This window comes from Mus caroli, unplaced genomic scaffold (genome assembly GCF_978045245.1).
Source record: "Mus caroli unplaced genomic scaffold, Mus_caroli_1 scaffold_8, whole genome shotgun sequence".
Lineage (NCBI taxonomy): Eukaryota > Metazoa > Chordata > Mammalia > Rodentia > Muridae > Mus > Mus caroli.
This window is the reverse complement of record NW_028227263.1, coordinates 102,598,688-102,617,625: the sequence shown is the minus strand read 5'-3', so window position 1 is coordinate 102,617,625 and position 18,938 is coordinate 102,598,688. Positions and strand designations below refer to the sequence as shown.

General features: G+C 51.6%; 1 protein-coding gene across 5 annotated transcripts in view; it reads right to left on the bottom strand.

Moving 5' to 3' along the window:
* Positions 1-17,916, bottom strand: part of Myh14 (myosin heavy chain 14) — a 67,086-nt gene extending 49,170 nt beyond the window's left edge. Inside the window, exons 1-10 of one of the 5 annotated variants that reach the window (XM_029479395.2) lie at positions 16,399-17,059; positions 15,387-15,518; positions 11,713-12,108; positions 7,565-7,721; positions 4,849-4,876; positions 4,570-4,672; positions 4,053-4,076; positions 2,231-2,323; positions 1,828-1,891; positions 562-660 (exon numbers count right to left, since the gene is read on the bottom strand). In XM_029479395.2, the coding sequence (XP_029335255.1) occupies positions 562-660; positions 1,828-1,891; positions 2,231-2,323; positions 4,053-4,076; positions 4,570-4,672; positions 4,849-4,876; positions 7,565-7,721; positions 11,713-12,105 (961 nt within the window). In that variant the 5' untranslated portion in view covers positions 12,106-12,108; positions 15,387-15,518; positions 16,399-17,059. Of the gene's footprint in view, positions 1-561; positions 661-1,827; positions 1,892-2,230; positions 2,324-4,052; positions 4,077-4,569; positions 4,673-4,848; positions 4,877-7,564; positions 7,722-11,712; positions 12,109-15,185; positions 15,273-15,386; positions 15,519-16,398; positions 17,060-17,870 lie in introns of those variants that run through there. The other 4 variants (XM_021166764.2, XM_021166765.3, XM_029479396.2 and 1 more) reach the window with 4 other exon arrangements.
* Positions 17,917-18,938: the final 1,022 nt, after the last annotated feature.

The following is an 18,938-nucleotide window of genomic DNA, read 5'->3' as shown; positions in this document are numbered from 1 at the left end:
AGTTCAATTCCAGCAACCACATGATGGCTCACAACCATCTGTAATGGGATCGAATGCCCTGTTCTGATGTGTCTGAAGACAACAATAGTATTCACATAAATAAAATAAATAAATCTTAAAAAAAAAAAAAAAAAAGAGGAGACAAGAGAGGGCACAACCTCTGGCATAGCCTCTGAGCCGGCAGGAACCGCAACAGAAGGCAGCTTGCAGGCGCAACAGCACACAGTAAGGTCAACTGGAAGCATGGAATTGCGAGAGGCCACAACAAGGCAGAGCCACTATAGGGCCAGGAGGAACAGGGGTGCAGGAACGGAGCAGATGCCGCAGGCAGGAGCAAAAGCCAGAAGGCAGCTGGAAGCAGAGGGTAGAAAGCAGGGCTTGGGACACGACAGGAGCCCAGAGCTGCGCAGCTCCGCTACTGCGCTGTTCCCACACATCATAGGGATGGCAGGACTGGACACAACGATTCTGTTCTGGGGATGGTGAGGGTGTGGAGAGTGGGAGATCTTATGTTTCTCGACCACCCCAGGACAAAGCAGGCTGGGAAAGAGTGACACTAACCTTTTAGCTGCTCCCCAGCGCCCCCTAGCAGCTGGTAGAAGATATGGAAGCTGCATTCATCCTTGGCCTGTCTTATGGCCCGGGACTTCTCCAACAGATCTGGTGGGGGAGGCAGGTCAAGGAGCCTGCTGCCTGAAGTCTAAGTATTTGGAATTGCAGATCAGCCTAGACTACATAATGAATTCCAGACCAGCATCTCAAAGATTAGTTAATTAATTAATTAAATTAAATTAAAATAACGTGGAGCTGGAGGGATGGATCAGCAGTTAAGAGCAGACTTGTGTGGGTGTGTTTGTTTGTTTGTTGTTGACGTTGCTTTACAGTTTTCTGAGACGGGGTTTCTCTGTGTATCTTTGGCTGTCCTGGAACTCACTCTGTGTACCAGGCTGGTATTGAACTCAGAGATCCGCCTGCCTCTGCCTCCAAGTGCTGGGATCAAAGGCGTGCGCCACAGGCTGTTCTTAATCAAAGGACCAGGGTTCCATCCCCAGCATCCATGATATGACTCACAACAATGTGTAACTCTGTCACAGGACATCAAATGCCCTTTTCTGGCCTCTGCCAGCACCAAGGATGTGGTACGCAGACCAAAGCACACGCAAAACAACGGAGTAAGGTACATCTAATTCAATGGGAGATTGCAATAAGGCTCAGTGGGTAAAGGCACTTGCCACTAAACCTGAAGATCTGAGTTCAGTTCCCAGGACCCACAAGGAGAGCCCTCTCCTCAGCCCTCAGCCTCTCATTTTGTTTGGTATTTTGAGAGAGGGTCTTGAGTGCCGGGATGACAGGTATGCCTCACTGTGTGCTGCTTCAGTGTGGTACCTACCATTCCAGGAGGAGATTGTGACCCAATAAGCAGTGGGGTTGCCTCACCCTGATAACACTGAGCCCTGAAGCTCTGCCTAGATTTCCTAGGGGACTTTCCCCTGCAAGTTCCCATGTTGTTGTTTAGACAGTTAAACATACCCTCTATAACCTCACTAAGAAAAAATTCTGGACGCTCACCTGGCTTTCCCGGACCCATCCCCTCCTGTCTCTCCCTGGACTCTACTATGCCCTCACTCCATAAAGCACAGCCAAGAGTCTGACCACGGGCTGAACAGGACATCAGAAACGCGTGAATTCGAAGGTCCACACAGGCCTGCCCTCACAAGGCTGCTCGGTTCCCAGCCGAGCAGCACCACGGGGCATCTTTGCAGGGTGAAGGTTCAGGGCTACCCTCCTTGGCTGCTACCCATTCCTCCCAGGTTCCTCAGAGGATACAGGTCTCGATGTTTGCTCCCACGATGTAGCCAGCAATATCAAAGTTGATACGGATGAATTTGCCCTGTAGCAAAAATGGTGCAAGGTTTAAGTCGTGCAAGGGGTCTCCCCAAATCCAGACCTCCTCCTACCCCAAGCTCACACCAGCAGTGCGTCCCAAGCAGGGACTCTGCAGGAAATCCGGGTCCAGACAACTTGGCTGAGCCACCAGCAGCTAGGTTGTAGGACCTCCTCCCTTAGACTCGGGGTTCAGACCCCAGCCTCCTTTCTCAGACCCAGAGCTCCTCCACAGACCTCCTCTCTCAAACCCTAGGGGTCCAGACCCCTGTCTCTTCCCTTCTTCCCTACCCCCAAATCGGGCCCCAGCCTCCCAGACTGACAGATGCACAGCCCCCATACTCACAAATCGGGAAGAGTTGTCGTTCTTCACCGTCTTGGCATTGCCAAAGGCCTCTAGGATGGGGTTGGCTTGAAGAAGCTGACGCTCTAGCTCCCCCTGCAGGGCATGGGAGACGGTGCATCAGTGAGAAAGGGAGAATCCCTCATGGGGCCAGGGCGTCGGGCTGGCCTTCTCTGGGTGGGGCCTTTTGTATCAATCAGGGTGGAGGAGTCTTGCCTGCCATGTGTATAGTGAGGGGAACAGAGAAAATTCTTGGAGATTTACTGTTGAGTGCACATAAAACAACCAAACAAAGGGGAAAAATGTTGCAGAACCAGTCGTGTTCCCATTAATACGAAACAAAGCAGGTTAGAAACTACAGCACAACCTGGTTATTTCTACAAACATACACGGTAGTCAGCATAGGGAGAGAGGTCTGGAAGGGTGCACATCAAACTGTCAGCCACGAATACGTTGCTGCGGTTCACAGATCCCTATCGTCACTTGTGGAAACGAGTTTGGAGAATAATATGTATTTCACTACTCATAGAAAATGCTTCAAACACTCTGGTGCACAGTGGACACTCAATAACTGGTAGTTTTGTGCTGTGAGGGCAGTTCCTTATTCTGAGCTTACTTCTAGCTCCTTTGGTTTCAGAGCCAGGCACACAGTAGGTGTTCAATAAATGTGCTGAATGTGTTTTTCTCAGTCTACACCAGTTAGTGGCTTTGTCAAAAGAACAAAAAACAAACAAACACAGCCCCACATGGTGGCTCACACCTGTAATCCCAGCATTTGGGAACACGAAGAAGGTAGGAAAGTTGATATAAGTTCAAGACCAGCATGTGCTATAGAGCAAATTTTGGGCCAGCCTGGGCTATAAAATAAGATCCTATTCCAGAAAAAAAAAAGACAAACAAAAAAGATGATGTGCAAAGTAAGGGTCCTGTGGCCTGGTCCTGTGAAAGCTTGTTTCTCCAGCCCTCCTGGGAGGAGTGGCTTGGGTGTCTGGGTTACCGTGTGATGGTATCTGTGGCCTCTCTCTGTACATATGGCAGGCAGTACAGACCCAGGCTGCATAGAGTAGGACTGGAGTGTGCACACAGTATAGCTTCTCTGCCAGTAAGGACCTAGTTGCATTGACACAGTAGGGCTTCCATGAGCAATAGAGGGGGCATGGCTCTGTGCAGACAGTAGGACTGCACTAAAAGCAACATGGAGTCTGGACATGTGCACATAGTGGGGTCACATTGAGTGGTGGCAGAGACCCTTGCTTTGTGCGCATGAATACTGGGGGGAGGGGAGCAATTACAGGCACATAGTAGGACTGTACTAAGTGACAGCATGGGGTCTAGGCCTGTGAATACAGTAGAGCTGGTATAATGAGAGGGGGCTTGGCCACATGTACTGCATTAAATGCCAGTATGAGGCCTGAACATGAGCACAGCAGCAGGCTTGGAACAAACAATGTGGGAGAGCCATCTTTGTAGACAGGGAGACCCAAGTAAATAGCAGTACAGGGCCCAGGGACATACACATGCCAGGGCTGCCAGGAAGGGCAGGGTACATATGGTTGTCTGTACATAAGGGACTTTCTATGACTTGTTGAACACAGTGGGGCTGATGGCAACAGTAGACAACCTTGACTTCATGCACATAGTCTGTCTGAGCTAGAGGGCCATGTGGTCCTAACAGGTGCATAGCAGAACTGTCAGCAATGGCTTGGTGGGTGCCTGTGGGGCGGGTATGCCATTCTCGGACACTGTCTCCTGGATGGCTATGGGCTGGTGGCCCCAAGTGACCCTGGGTGACACTAGGGTGGCAAGGGGATTTCCTGCTACTCACATAAGACATGGTGCTGACGGAGGCCTGAGGACGTCACAGGACAGGACACACGAACCAGGACACGGCACATGGAACATGGACAGACATGCAGGTGAACTGGAGGCCTTAGGGTAGAGCTGGGGACAAGGGGCTAGGGAGCATGCGGCAGGGAAACCTCGCAAATTATGTGCCAGGCTTAAGTCTCACTGTACCACCTCCTTCTGCCCCCATCAGGACTCACCCACCATGACTGGGGCTTCCTGTAAGTGTGAGTATTGTTGGTAACCACTTCCTGAGGGCTCAGAGGCTAGGGGTACCTCTACCACCCCCCTAACCTGGACACGGTCACCTAATATCAGGCCTCAAAATGAAGCATGCACTATGTGCCAAAGCACCATTCTCAAATGAGCACACAGTAGGTGTCCAGGTAACACGGGAAGACATAGGGCCCTGCACCAACTGTGAATGTGGAGTGCAGCCCGAAATAAAAGATGCTACTGGTGACATGTCTGGAGTGTCCCAAGGCCGTGTGGCTTACAGGGACACCAGGCTCCTTCCTGCCCTTTGGAGATGAGGCCACATGGGCCAGGTACTGGATGACCTTCTTGGTGTTCTCCGTCTTCCCGGCGCCAGACTCTCCCCTGTGGAGGGAGGAAGGGGAGGTAGGGTGGGCGGGAGACCAGGCAGCCCCTGCCCCACACAGTTAGGTAGAGCCATGCCCGCTGGCACCCTGCCAGTTTACCCAATTCCACACCCACTGGTACAGAGTCACATTCGATGGGCGCCTTTGCCCCTGGAGCCCTTGAGGACCACTCACGTGCAGAGAATGGATTGATCCTCACGATCTGTCGGGGACAGAAGGGAACGACATGTTACCTAGAGAATCTAGAAGTTTCCTGACCCTGTTGCATCTCACAATCTTTCCAGAACCATAAAGAAAGGTCAGCATTGCTATGCACAACCCTCCTGGGTTCAAATCCCTCCCCACTAAACCTCCCTGAGTGACCCTACAGACGCAGCCGTCCCTCTCTGAACCTTTATTTCCTCATCAGTAGAGACGAGGAACCCAAATTACACAGATGCGATTCATCTACCAACTCCAATTTGAGCCCCTACTGTGCACCACCTACTGTGCACCACCTCAAGCTAAGCATCACAGGCTCAAGAATTGGAAAGTGAGCTGTGAGCTGGACAGTGGCGGCGCACACCTTTAATCCCAGCACTTGGGAGGCAGAGGCAGGCGGATCTCTGAGTTTGAGTCCAGCCTGGTCTACAGAGCGAGTTCTAGGACAGTCAGGGCTACGCAGAGAAACCCTGGCTTGAAAAAAAATTGGAAAGTGAGGTCCGGGACCCTAGAAGCTTAGCTTAGACTATTCTGCATACACTCTGGGCATAGTGTCACCATCTCACTATATACTCTGACCACCTACTAAGTGCTAGGTCCTATTATCAGCATAGAAAAGAACACTGAATCAGGGCTAAGGCGGTGACTAGAAGATGAGGAGCCTCCAGTGCTTCTCAAAGGAAGCGTCATTTAGGGCACAGATCTGGAAATCCTTCGGCCACACAAGAGTTGGCTTCGGTGTGGTTCCAGAGTAAGCGTCCATGTTTGTGTGTCACATGGACCTTATTAGTGAATCTTATACACAATCTATATTTTCATGGGTGAAGGCTCTGTGGACAGATGAGGGTGAGGGTGCAGGTTCTATGCACAGATGTCAGGTTATAGACGACACAAGGGCATCCACCTAACTTGCCATGACGTACCCTGTGACACGTGTCAGGTCTGAACCAGCCCTGTGAGCCAGTCTCCTCTCGTGTGACTCTGACCCAGTCTCTGAGTTGCTTTGCACCTCCATTTACCTATCCAAACAATGGGTTCAGCACAGCTCCTTGTCTAACAAGGCTGTAGTCAGAGTCTGGAAATGTTTAAAACACATTCAATATGGGCTAGAGAGATGGCTCAGTAGTTAAGAACACTGGCTGCTATTGCAGAGGACACAGGTTCAATTCCCAGCACCCACACAATAGCTCATAACTCTAGTTCCGGGGGGGTCCAATGTCCTCTTCTGGCCTTCGCAGGCATCGGGCATATAACTGATGCATAGACACACATGCAGGAAAAACGCCCGTTTCCAAAAAGATGAAATATATAACCCGTTTAAAAAAAAAAAAAGCAAGATTGAGATGGCTCAGTGGGTAAAGGCAGCTGCTACCAAGCTCGATGGCCTACAACCTACATGATACTGACGTGGTTCATACAACCCCCCACAGGCCCTCGCCTAGCATGTACAAAACCCTAGACTCCGCTCTCAGTACCACACCAGGTATTGTCCACACCTATCATACCAGCTCTCAGGAGATCAAGGCAGGAGAATCTGGGGTTCAAAGTCATCCTCAAATACATAGGTGTTAGGGGCCAGCCTGGGCTACATGAGGCCATCTCAAAAATACTAACGTCCAACACAATACTCAGCACAGAGTGAATACGGGAAGCAGTGTCCAGGACCCTGGGTTCAAGTCCTACCTTAGCACCTACCCTTCCGTGTGGCCATGGACAGTAACTGTCCTGCCTCAGTTTCCCCATCTGGAAATGAGTGCTAATGAAAGAAACTACACCACAGGACTATGATGAGGTTAAATAATGTAGCCAAGACTGCTATCCTAGAGACTTCTATACCTTGACAGAAACGGACTGACCCTGACTGACCCAGTGGACACTCAGTGGCATCACCGGTGGACCTACAGACAATGCCTCACAATGACAACTGAAGAGAGACTTCTGGAGACTGAGCCTCAGGGGACTGATCACAAGACAGAGCACATTCAGGGGCCTTCACACCAAAGGCAAGGCGGCTTGCCTTGGACTAATCAGAAATTAGCAACAGAAAGACAGGGCGAGGGGTCTGGGAGACACAAAGCTGATCAAGTGCTACCGATCCTGAGGACCTGAGTTCAAGCCCCAGCACCCACACAAAAGGCTGAGCCTGGTGAGGCACACCTGTAATTCCCCTGCTGTGGAGGCAGAGACAGGTGGATTGCAGGGGCTCAATGGCCAGCTAGTCCAGCCTATCTGGCCACTCCAGGCCAGTGGGTAACCTAGGAAGGACACCTGAGTTCAGTTCCTAGCACCCACATCAGGTGGCTCACAACTGCCAGGGGATCTGATGCCCTCTTCTGATTCCCATGGGCACTGCGCTCACATGCACACACGCCCCACCACCACCACCACCATTCACATACACATATACATCATTTTGAAAAAATAACTAAAAACAAAAAAACCAAGGAAGGAGTGAGATCACATAACCCGACCCATTATTACTCGTGACCCTACCCGAGTGTCGACTGCAAGCAGATGCGCATGTTACACAGTTGCTGACTCTGGAAAACCTCTACAGAAGGCCTCCATGGTAAGAACTGGATCCTCACCCACGTTCCAGTGTATTAAGTCATTACTCAAGCCTAGCCCTGGCTCCCAGCAGCACCCAGTGCCCACCCCAGTCCTCCTACAAGGCTGACCATATACTCACCCTGAAGCATGCTGCGGTACGCGCCCTCTGTCACAGCATACACGTGAGGTGGCACCTCGTGGCGCTTCTTGCCCCGGTACATTTCAACAATGGCCTCCGTGTAGATGGGCAGCTGCTTGTATGGGTTAATGACCACACAGAAGAGGCCAGAGTAGGTCTATGGCAGGCAAGAGGGGAGAGTGTGTCAGGTGGCTGCCCTCAGTGAGAACAGAGCTGCGGTGTTCAATGGGGTGCAAACTCCCAGAGGAAACCTGTATATGGCATATGGCATACCTACACCCTGACAACATAAAGCTACTTTGTTCTCTTGGTGTTTTGTTTATTTTGGTTTATAAAAGGTCTTCCTATGTGGCCTTGGTTGGACTGAAACTTACAGGAATCCTCTTACCTCTGCCTCCCCAGGGCTGAGATTGTGGGTGTCACTAGGCCTGCAAGCATGTCTGTGTACTACATGCATATGGTACCCACAGAGGCCAGAGGAAAGCACTGGCTCTCCCGGCTGGAGTCACAGATGGCTGTGAGCTGCCGTGTGGGAGGTGGAAGATGGTGCTCTTTGCTGCTAAGCCATCTCTGTGGGCCTGTTTGTTGGTGTTTGTTTGAGGCAAGTCTTGACATTGCAACAATCCTCCTGCCTCCATCTCCCACGTGATAGGATCATGGGCATGAGCCATTCTGCCCAGCATGAATGTCACCAACACCGTAAGCCGGGGAGGCAACAGTGTGTGCCTGTAACCCCATCATTCAGGAAGCTGAAACAGGAGGACTGCTGTGAGTTCTAGGCCAGCCCGAGCTACAGACTCAGAGCTCATCTTACAAAAGCAGAAGGTGGAGACATAGCTCAATCAGCAGAGCGTTTGCCTGGCACACACAAACCGCTGGGCTCCATCCCTCGTGCCCCATGTGCCAGGCACACATCATCCCAGCGCCCAGGAGGTGGAGCCAGAAATATCAGGCCATCTGACTACATATGGAGTTTGAGACTAGCCTGGGTTATGTGAAACCCTGTAGGCCTGTTTTCTCAAAAAACAAAGAAGTAAACAAACAAGAGATGAAGAAGTCAGATATGGCAGGACTGCCTATCATCCCTGCACTCTGGAGGCCAAAGCAGGAGGGTTTTTGTCAGCCTGAGATTCTGCTGAACTCACAAGGGTGTCAAGATCAACAGGAAACACTCACCGTCCACAGAGGTGGATAGATAGCCAAGAACTAGTTAGCCCTTTAGCTAAGTCAGCCCAACTAATGCACTGGGGACAGCCAGCTGAAGGAGCTAGAAAGCTCAACTCATGGCCACAGCTGCTTATTAAAGCCAGTCAGCCAATTGCAGGCTCTCTAGTGGGTACCTGCTTTCCCCTCCCACCTGGCTGCAGGAGGGTGTAGCCACCAGGCTGCCTGGTATTACCTCCTCATAGAGGGGGCGGGGCAGCTGGCCACAAGCGGGAGAACCGGTCAGCCTAGTATCTGTCTCCCTAGTCTCCCAGGCTGCTCCCACTGGGCTCTCAGAGGTCTCAGGGTGGGGCGGCTGGACCACATTCCCTGGGAGGGTATCTCATGGCCGCTGGCGCCAGAGCCCACTCCCCATGCCAGCCCCTCTGGCCAGACACAGCTTGGGTAACACCCAGGATGGAAACTCTAGCTGGCCAACAGGGCCAGGAAAAAAGGGAAGCGGCCACAGTTCCTAGAGGGTCCCTGGAAGGGTCTGGAAGGGCTGTCTAGCCCAGAAGGCTCTGGAGACAGGCCTACTCCTCCCTGCACCCCACACCCCACGCACAGTTTGAGGACATTCCCTTGTCTGGCTTCCTCTGGAAGAGGTAGAGAGCCTGCCTCATTACAAAGGCTCAGGGATTAAGAGAATGAACAGGAGCCAGCCAAGGTGGCCCCACCTCCCTCTCCAAACAGCAGGCTGGGATGCTCGAGTTACAGTCCCACCTAGGAGCCAAAGCTGCTGGGCTTTAACTGTCTAGGGTTGGAAGCCCAGAGGCTGAGGTTTCCCAGCCATGGGCAACTTCCAGGAAGGACTGGCCCCCTTAAAGACTCAGTGACAACCAGGGCTGATAAGCATAGGCCTACCAACATAGCTTCTCTGGAGACTGAGGCAGGAGGATCAGAAGGCTACCAAAGGCAAACCAGTGGGAACCTGTCTCAAAATAAAAAGAGATCTAAAGATGTGGATTAGTGGTTAGAGCCCCTGCCTGAGGCAACCCTCTTCCCTCTGCCTCTATAGTCCCACTGAAGGGACCAATTCCTTATTAAGTCAAGGTCCCTAGGGACCTCAGCTTCCACTGTTCTCCCTGACATCACTTAGCCAGGCAGTGAACACACACCATGCACTGGACATCAGACAGGAACTGAGCCTGAATCTTAGTACTACCAATTTCCTACTGGTCGACCCGAGCAAGTAGTCTCTCTAGGAATCACTGTCTCCATCAATGGGGACAAGAATTATGCTTCCCACCTGACACGGCTGGTGTTGATGTGGCACGTTAATGTGGCTTACTGGGCACTCATCACTGCTCAGATTCTACAACATCATGCATGTTTGCGCAATAGTATTATCAGCTTCTGTTAGGCCAAGCTGAGGGGAAAAGGAGAGATTGGTCCCCACCGCAGAGCCTGTGTACACGGCTGGGGAAGGGGAGGCAAGAACTCAGAACTGAGCCTAGCAGCAGACACTATGGTATGATTATGGTCATTATCAGGGCTGGATGGGCTTCCATAGATTCCTCAGTGGCTCGGGCCCTGGGCCCGGGTCACTTAATATTCTAGAATGTCGGGTGACATCAATAGTCCCCAGTCAAGAAGCCAGCCAAGAACTCAACAATGGCACTCAGAACAGGGCCCAGTACAACATAAGTACTTAATAAATATTTACCAGTCATTCTAAGGGTTTTTTTCACTATGGCTATAACATTCTTTGTTAAACTCTATAATCCTGTTTGCTCTCTCTCAGATGGAGTTAATCACACCTTGGCTTTCCACGAGACACACCCTGCAAGCTTATTTAAAAGAAAAGTGAGAGAGAAGAAAAACACCCCAAAAACCTATGTTCATGTCACACCCACCATCATCCCAAAGCTCCATGTTGGTGGTAGTGGTCTGAAGCAGCGAGCAGACATTCTAGAGACCTCCCCCAAATGATCCTAACAAGAAGCCAGGATGTGGAACCATATCTGGTGTAAAACAACTTCCTGTACACCACCTATGTGCTATGGCAGACATCAAAAATGGATCACAGAGCTTGGCAGACCACCTTAATCAACTGGACATCATCAATCTCATCACACTATTTTGTTTTATTCTGTTGTTTTGAAATAGTATATCACTCCATAACCCAACTAGCCTCCAAGTCAAGATTCTTCTGCCAGGAGGCAGTGAGATGGCTCAACTGGTAAAGATGTTTGCCCCCAAGCCTGATGACCCGAGTCTGAACCTTAGGACACATGTGGTTAGACAAATAGAACCAATACAGCAAGTTGTACTCTGACCTCATACCCCCACTCCCAAATAAATAAACGTTGTCATTTTTTTAAAGATCCTCCCCTCTTCTCCATGCCTGGTTAAATAATGGTTTTTATTTTCCTTTCTTTCTCTTGATTTTTGGTAAAATGGGGTTAATAATGACCACTGCCTTGCTGAACAGAATTAGATGAACTAATGGGATTCATAAAGGCTTAGTATTCATTAATTTTCATTCTTTATAACTATAAAATAACAAAGGTACCCTCATATCGGACACCCCAGTCAGGAGGAAGCAGGCTCCAGTCATTCAATAAGATATAAGTTGGGCCAGTCTTAAGGTTGCTACTCTGAGGGATAAGGGCAGCAGGAGCCCAAGTCAGAGGCCAGCTGTGGTTACCAGGGAGATCCCATCTCAACTGCAAACAAAAAAACCAAACACCCCAGAAAGTGGGCTGGGGAAGTCGCTCAGTAAGGAACTGCCTAGAATCCCCCAGTGAAGAGCTGGGGGCGTGGCCCAGTGTTAGAGCATCTGTCTAACTCCGCCTCCTGCCCCATTCCATAAAAAATAAAGCATCGTAAGTTTTCACTAGTTGGAGGACAGTCACCGGACGTGAGGCAGATACTCTAGACCACGCCCTGCCAATCCAGGTCAGGTTGGTGACACCTGGCACCCCACCCGGAACGTCACTCACATAAATGAGCCCGGAGTAGTAGCGTTCTCGCAGGTTGTGCAGGACCGAGGCCTCGTTGAGGCAGGTGAGCTCAGCCATATCTTCTGCTTTGCTGAACTTGGGTGGGTTCATGCGCTGGATCTGGTCCCTGGGCAGCCGCAGGCGGCGCCCACTCTCCGCCAGCTCCACTTCTGCCTCCTCTTCCCCTTCATCCCGCAGGGCTGCTGCCTCGAACCCATGCAGTTCCGAGGGCACCCACACCATGCGCCGGGCTGTCCACTCCACCTGGGGCCCTCCAGGGCCACCTACGTTTGGCGTCCGGGGCGCGAAGAGGAACGATTGGGCTGCCTCAGGCACCGGGCCTGGCCTGGAGGCTACCTTCCTCCCAGACACGGACATGGTCGCTGCAGCCATGGTCTGTGGGAACAGAGTGGACACATTAATTGGGACTGTCCCCTCTCCAATTTCTTTGTTTTGGTCATACTGGGGCTTAAACCCCTCCTGCATGCTTGAGAAGCACTGTACCCCTGAGGCACATTCCTAGACTTTTTTTATTTTTTAATTTTTTTTTTTTTTTTTTTTTGGTTTTTCTCGACAAGATGTAGCCCTGGCTTTCCTGGAACTTGCTCTTTAGACCAGGCTGGCCTTGATCTCAGAGATCAAGTGCCTCCCGAGTGCTGATATTAAAGGTGCATGCATGCCACCACTGACCTTCAACTTTTTATTTTAAAACAAGGTCTTGCTAAGTTGATTCGGGATGGCCTTGAACTTACAACCCACCCTGCCCACAGCCTTAGAGTAGATGGGATGATAAGGCTGTGCCAACTGGCCCAGCTTTACTTTAAAAAAAAAAAAAAGGCATTTCAACCAGGTGTGGTGGTGGCAGAGGCCTTAAATCCTAGTACTCAAGAGGCAAAGGTAGGCAGATTACTGAGTTCAAGGCCAGCTTGGTGGACAGAGTGAGTTCCAGGACAGCCAGAGTCACACAGAGAAACCCTGTGTCCAAAACAAAACAAACAAATAAATAAACACATTAATTAATTTAAAAAATCACTTATTATGGGGCTGGAGAGAGGTCGCAGCAGTAGAAAGCATATATTGCACTTTCCGAGAACCTGAGTTTTGTTCCCAGCACCTGTATCCAGGTTCACCACTGCCTGTAGCTCCAGCTCCTAGATACCCTGTGCTTCCACAGGCACCTGCACTTACACACACACACACCACACACACACACACATCACACACACACACACACCACACACACATCACACACACACCACACACACACCACACACACACACCACACCATACCACACACACACACACACACCACACACACATCACACACACACACACCACACCACACACACACACACACACATCACACACACACACACCACACACACCACACACACCACACACACACACACCACACCATACCACACACACACACACACCACACCACACACACACACCACACCACACACACACACACACACACACACATCACACTCACACCACACACACACACACACACATCACACCACACACACACACACCATACACCACACCACACACACACAACACACACAACACACTCACACCACACATCACACTCACACACACATACACACACCACACACACACCACACACACACCACACACACACCACAACACACACTCACACACCACACATACACACCAAACTCACACCACACACATTTCACACTCACACACACACACATACACATACCACACACACACACACACCACAACACACACACACACCACACATACACACTCACACCACACACACACCACACACACATACACACACACATCACACTCACACCACACACACACACCACACACACACACACCACACACACATCACACACCACACATACACACACACCACACCACACACACACATCACACTCACACCACACACACACACACACCACACACACACACACACACACACACGCACGCACAGTTTAAAGTAATATAAATAACCTTCCTGTAAAAGATGTATTATTTGTGTGTATGTGTGCTTGGCTGAGATTATATGCACCACATGTATGCAAGTTCCCACAGTGGCCAGAAGGTGGCAGCAGCTCCGTGGAACTGGAGCAACGTGTTATGGTTGCAGCTCTCTCCAAGAACAATCAGTGCTATAAAACGCCAGCAGTCTCTACACCCCACTTTTTTATAAAAAGAAAAAACACATTTACATGTAAGGGTGTTTGCCTGCATGTGGTATGCTTATACCACATGCATCCAGTACCCATGGAGGCCAGAAGAGGGATTCCAGAGAACTGTAGTTACACATAGCTGGTTCTGAACCACCATGTAGGTGCTGGGGCTTGAGATCCTCTTGGAGAGCAGCCAGCCAGAGTTGTTACCACACAGCCACCTCTCCAGTGCCCACCCCCAAATGTGGTTACCATAAAACTTAAATACACTCTTGGCTTGGGCTCTGTTTATACTGGACAGTAAATATCATTCTCATCTCAAGAAACAGAATAAAAAGATGCATTGTTATAAACATGCAAATGGTTTAAATGGTGATAAATGGCTGTAGGAGGTATAGGGCCGGGGAACTATACCTCCTGCTGGGGCTGGGACTGTGTTCACATTTTTAACTGGACTGACTGGAGAGCCCTTCCCTAAAGACTCAGATCTTTACTTTGAAAAGTAAAGACCCGAGTGACTCTAACCAGCAGGCTACTGGGGTGCAGGGACAAAGCAAAGGCCCTGGGGCAGGAATGTGCCTTGTGTCTGCAGCTGAAATGAGAAGAGGGCAGGAGGTGAGGTGGCAAGGACAGTAAAGGTTGCCACCACAGTTGGCACTCTGAAATGGGGCCCAGGTGGGGCACGGCTGACGTTTTGTGCACCGCTCGGTCGTGCCTGCCCCATAATTACAGGTTGATTGCCCAGTCCCTGAAGTCTCTCTGGCTTCATGCATTCACTCGTTCTCACGTTCAGTCAACATGCTCAGAGGCCTTTCAGAGCCCAGGCTCTGGAAACCTGTCACGAGTTGCTGGGGCCCTGCCTTTCAGCAGGTCTTGGGGTATGGACCCAGCTAAGTCTCAAGATTCTTTAAGAAAGCTTGCAGGAGGCAGTCAGGGTGTCTGGGCTTCCCCCCCGACCCCCACTTCCAGGGACGCTGACTAGGAAACACAGCCATTTCAGGGTTGTCCAATATCCCGCAGAAAATGGCCCAGAGCAAGCAGCCCCTACTGACCCAAGCAAGCATCCCCACTCAGACTCTAACACCTGAAGACACCTGCATCTCTGCTTTCCACTTTCACCTCTGTGTACCAGGTCAATGGCACCTCCAACACACCCCTTAGGGACAGCCATCCAAGCACTCAGCTTGTTCAAGAGGTGTCCTCCCAGATCTTGTTCTCTCAAGCTTGCCCCAGGAGCCTCTCCCACATGCAAACTTCCTCTGCCTCGGGACCCTCTTGGCTCTCCTTACACACACCAACCTCAGTAGCCTGGTTCCCAGTCACTTTGGCCCCCTGTGCTCCACAAATGGTCAGCCCAAAGAGCCAAGGATCGCCCCAGGCTCCAGTGTGGTAGATACACCCAGAGCCAAGCCCCATCCCAGGGACTTTAACCCACCCCACCCACTTGCTTCCTCTCCAGCCCTGTAGCCTTTGACCAGGAAGAGTTTGGTGGCTTTGTACCTCACAGCCCTGCTGTTCTCAACAGCTTAAGAGCAGCCGCAAGCCTCCTCAGACCAAGAGTCCAGGCCCAGAACCCCAGAGTGCGATCTCCAGCCCTGTCTCCATTAGACACGGGTGATGTCGAGAGGTTTCCTGCAGCCATGGGTCAGAAGTGGGGATGTGGGGATTCAGGGAAGTTAACCAAGCCAAGAGGGTGGGCCCAGGGCCTGGCCCCAAATGGCTGAGCCCCAGCCACACACCCCTCCCTCAGGCAGCAGGAATGCGGTGCCAGGACTCATTAGTGTCACTTAGGCAGGTGAGAGCACCTGGGAGGAGCAGACAGAGCTGTGTGGAAAAGGAAAGCAGCCAGGGCCCCGCCCGCCTGGGCAGAGGCTGGGGCAGCACCAAGCTTATGACCTCAGCTAATGGGTGACATAGATCCCGTCCTGCCCCAGCCTCCTCCCTCAGACTCAAGAGGCCAGGACCCACCTTCTTCCCTCAGACACAGGGGTCCTGACCCCAGCTCTCCTCCCTCAGGCCCAGACGTCCGGACCCCAGTTTCTCTCTCAGATTCAGGGGTCCAGAACCCAACCTCTTCCTACAAACCCAGGGGTACTGACCCCAGCCCAGCCTCCTCCCTCAGATCTAGACTGGTCAGGACCCGGTCCTTTTTCCTCAGACCCTGGGGTTCTGGCCCCAGCCCTTCTCCCTCAGGTACAGAAGTCCAGACCTCAGCTCTCCTCCCTCAGGCACACGAGTCCAGACCTCAGCCCTCCTCCTTCAGGCACACGAGTCCAGACCTCAGCCCTCCTCCTTCAGACACATGAGTCCAGACCTCAGCCCTCCTCCTTTAGACACTTGGGTCCAGACCTCTGCTCTCCTCGCTCAGACACTGTGGTCCACGCTCAGCTTCTTCCCTCTGACTTGGGGTAGCTGGCCCATTATCGCTCTGGGAGCATGGATCCTAACCCCCTCTCGTCCCAACCCAGCGCCCTATGGCATAGCTCTTTTATCCCACGGATCCCGAGGCTACCTGGGCGCCTGGCGGTAGAGATGGGGAGGCCTCCGAGTCCAGATCCTCTCCAGCACCCAGGTGAGGCCGGCTCTGCGGTCCAGCAAGAGGTGGGGCCTCTCCCGTCAGGAGGCAGGACCGGGCTCTGACGTCTCCTGACACCTGCCAGGCTGGGCGGGGGCGGGGCCTGGCACAGCAGCCAGCAAAGATAGAACCTGTTGCCAAGTGGGCGGCTATGGGCAAAGGTGAAGGGCTGGCACAGAGTCAGACTGAGCATGCTAGGGTTCGAATCTCTCTCCAGCCTTCTGAACCTCCACTTTCTTCGCTAGGAATTGAGGCTCATGAAATCAACAAAAATCATGTGAGGAAAAGGACCCAGGTCTCTGTTTTATCGTTTTGTTTTGTTTTGTTTTGTTTTTTATCTTAAATCTCAGTTTCCTGAACCCTGGAAGTGGGATACTCCAATCTTCAGATATGATGTCAAAATGCTATGCCAGCCTCAGGCTTGGGTCTTCTTCTCAAGGGTAATCGAGGAAGAGACATCGGGTGATCATGCCTATGATAAACTTGTGGCTTAAGAGGTGTTAAGAGGTATGGCTTACAGAACAATTTATTTTTGTTTTTTTGTTTTTCAGATACAGGGTCTTAAGTAGCCCAGCCTAGAACTCATCATGTAGCCGAGGCTGGTCTTGAACTCCTGATTACTATTATGATGTTAAAAAAAAAAGGGCACAGGGCCAGGCACACCAGGACCCTGTGTTCCCCACCTTGGTCCAGTCTATATCTTTCACTCCCTGTGAAATGGAAACCACACAAACCTACCTCAAATCCATTCTCCTACACTGGAGGGGAGTTTAGTTATACATTAAAGTGCCCACGTCCATTGTGAGGCTTGGTGGCACACTCTTGTCATCTCGGCCTTTGAGAGGCTAGGCAGGAAGGTTGGGGGTTGAGGTCAGCTCGGTCTACACAGTGAGTTCAGAAGCTATCTCAAAAAAATAAATAAATAAATAACCAAAACATCTAACTAAACCAAGTCAAATCAAAACAAACTGGGACACCCAGCCAAACACATCCTTCTCTGTCCCTGTCCCTGCCTGTCGCGACCCCTCTCTCTCTGGTCCACAGCTTTTTCCTCCTCTGACATCTGACACGGTAGTCCTGAGAGCTGGGGACTGGAGACCATGACTCAGGTGTTCTATCACGCAAGGTTCCAAGCACTGCCTCAGTTTCCCCTTCTGCAGAACAGACCGTGTGAAGCTGTCAGAGATGACCCCAGGCTGTCTGGCACAAGGTGGGAATCCGGGCTGGGTGACTACAACCTTCCCCTTACCTCTCCCGGACCCTAGGGTCGCTTGCACCCAGGGTGAATTCTTGACCCACCCCTCTCCAAGACGCCCCGCTGTACCCCACCTGCTCCGGCCTCCCCAAGTCTGACAGGCTCTGGCCAACCCTTGGGGCGCACCACGGGGGGGAGGTCCCCCGACACTCACCGGCGCCCAGGGCGGTCCAGAGGCCTCGGCCTGGACAGAAAAGGAGGCGGGGCCTGCAGCGGACGGCCCCGCCCACAGGTAGGCATTACAGACCAATCAGCACTTGCTGCGGTCCGCTCAGACCTCGCCCCTGGGGCTCAGTGCTGCCCAATCAAAAAGAGCGGCTGGCGCGCCAGACCAATCAGAAGTTGGCAAAGCGTGCCAGGCGTGGGAAAAGAACCTGGCCGAGAATGTGCGGCAGTAGGCGGGGCCCGGACCTGATGGCCAGCAGGAAGCACCAATAGAGAGGCTTGGGGAGCGGCCAGCAGCTGCTGGTTCAAGGGGACAGGGTGAATGGGCTGCTTTGTAAACAGGCATGAATGGATGCCTTTGTGCGCACCCGTAGGGGGCGGCGGGAGGCCGGAATGCCTGGGTCCCCCGGGAGCCGGCGTGCCGACACACACCAAGAAACTGCTTTTGTAGAGTGCAGACCGTGAGCAGACCCAAAGCAGGTGGATGGGTCAGAATCATTTATTGAGCTCAAAGATGTGTGAAGCATTTCCACTACATAATTTCCCTAAAGCCTTGAACTTGGTGCGATTGAGACCTTATATTGAGGCTAAGGCTGGGGCACCGTCAATAGAGGGTTTGCCTAGCATGCACGAAGCCCTGGGTTCCACCCAGTCACCTTGCAAAGCAGGAGTGATGGCACCAGCAAATCATTCCAGCCCTGGAGAACTGGAGGTTGGAGGATCAGGAGTTCAAGGTTATCCTACAGCTATGTAAAGATTTCTAGGCCAACCTCGATTATAGGAGACCTTGTCTCAGAAAACAAAGCAAAAACCCCAACCTCATCTGGAGGACCACACCTACCACCCTAGCATTGCCGGACTGAGGCAGGAGGACTGCAATGAGTTGAGGTCATGGGTTTAAACAAAGTGATTGAGAAACTTAGTGTGACCCTGTCTCAAAGTACAAAAAGAAGGCTTAAGATGTGGCTCAGTTATAGGGCACTTGATCTGTAAAGCACTAAATTTAAATCACCTTACTGCAAAAATAAATATATCAGCAAACAACGATAAATAAGGA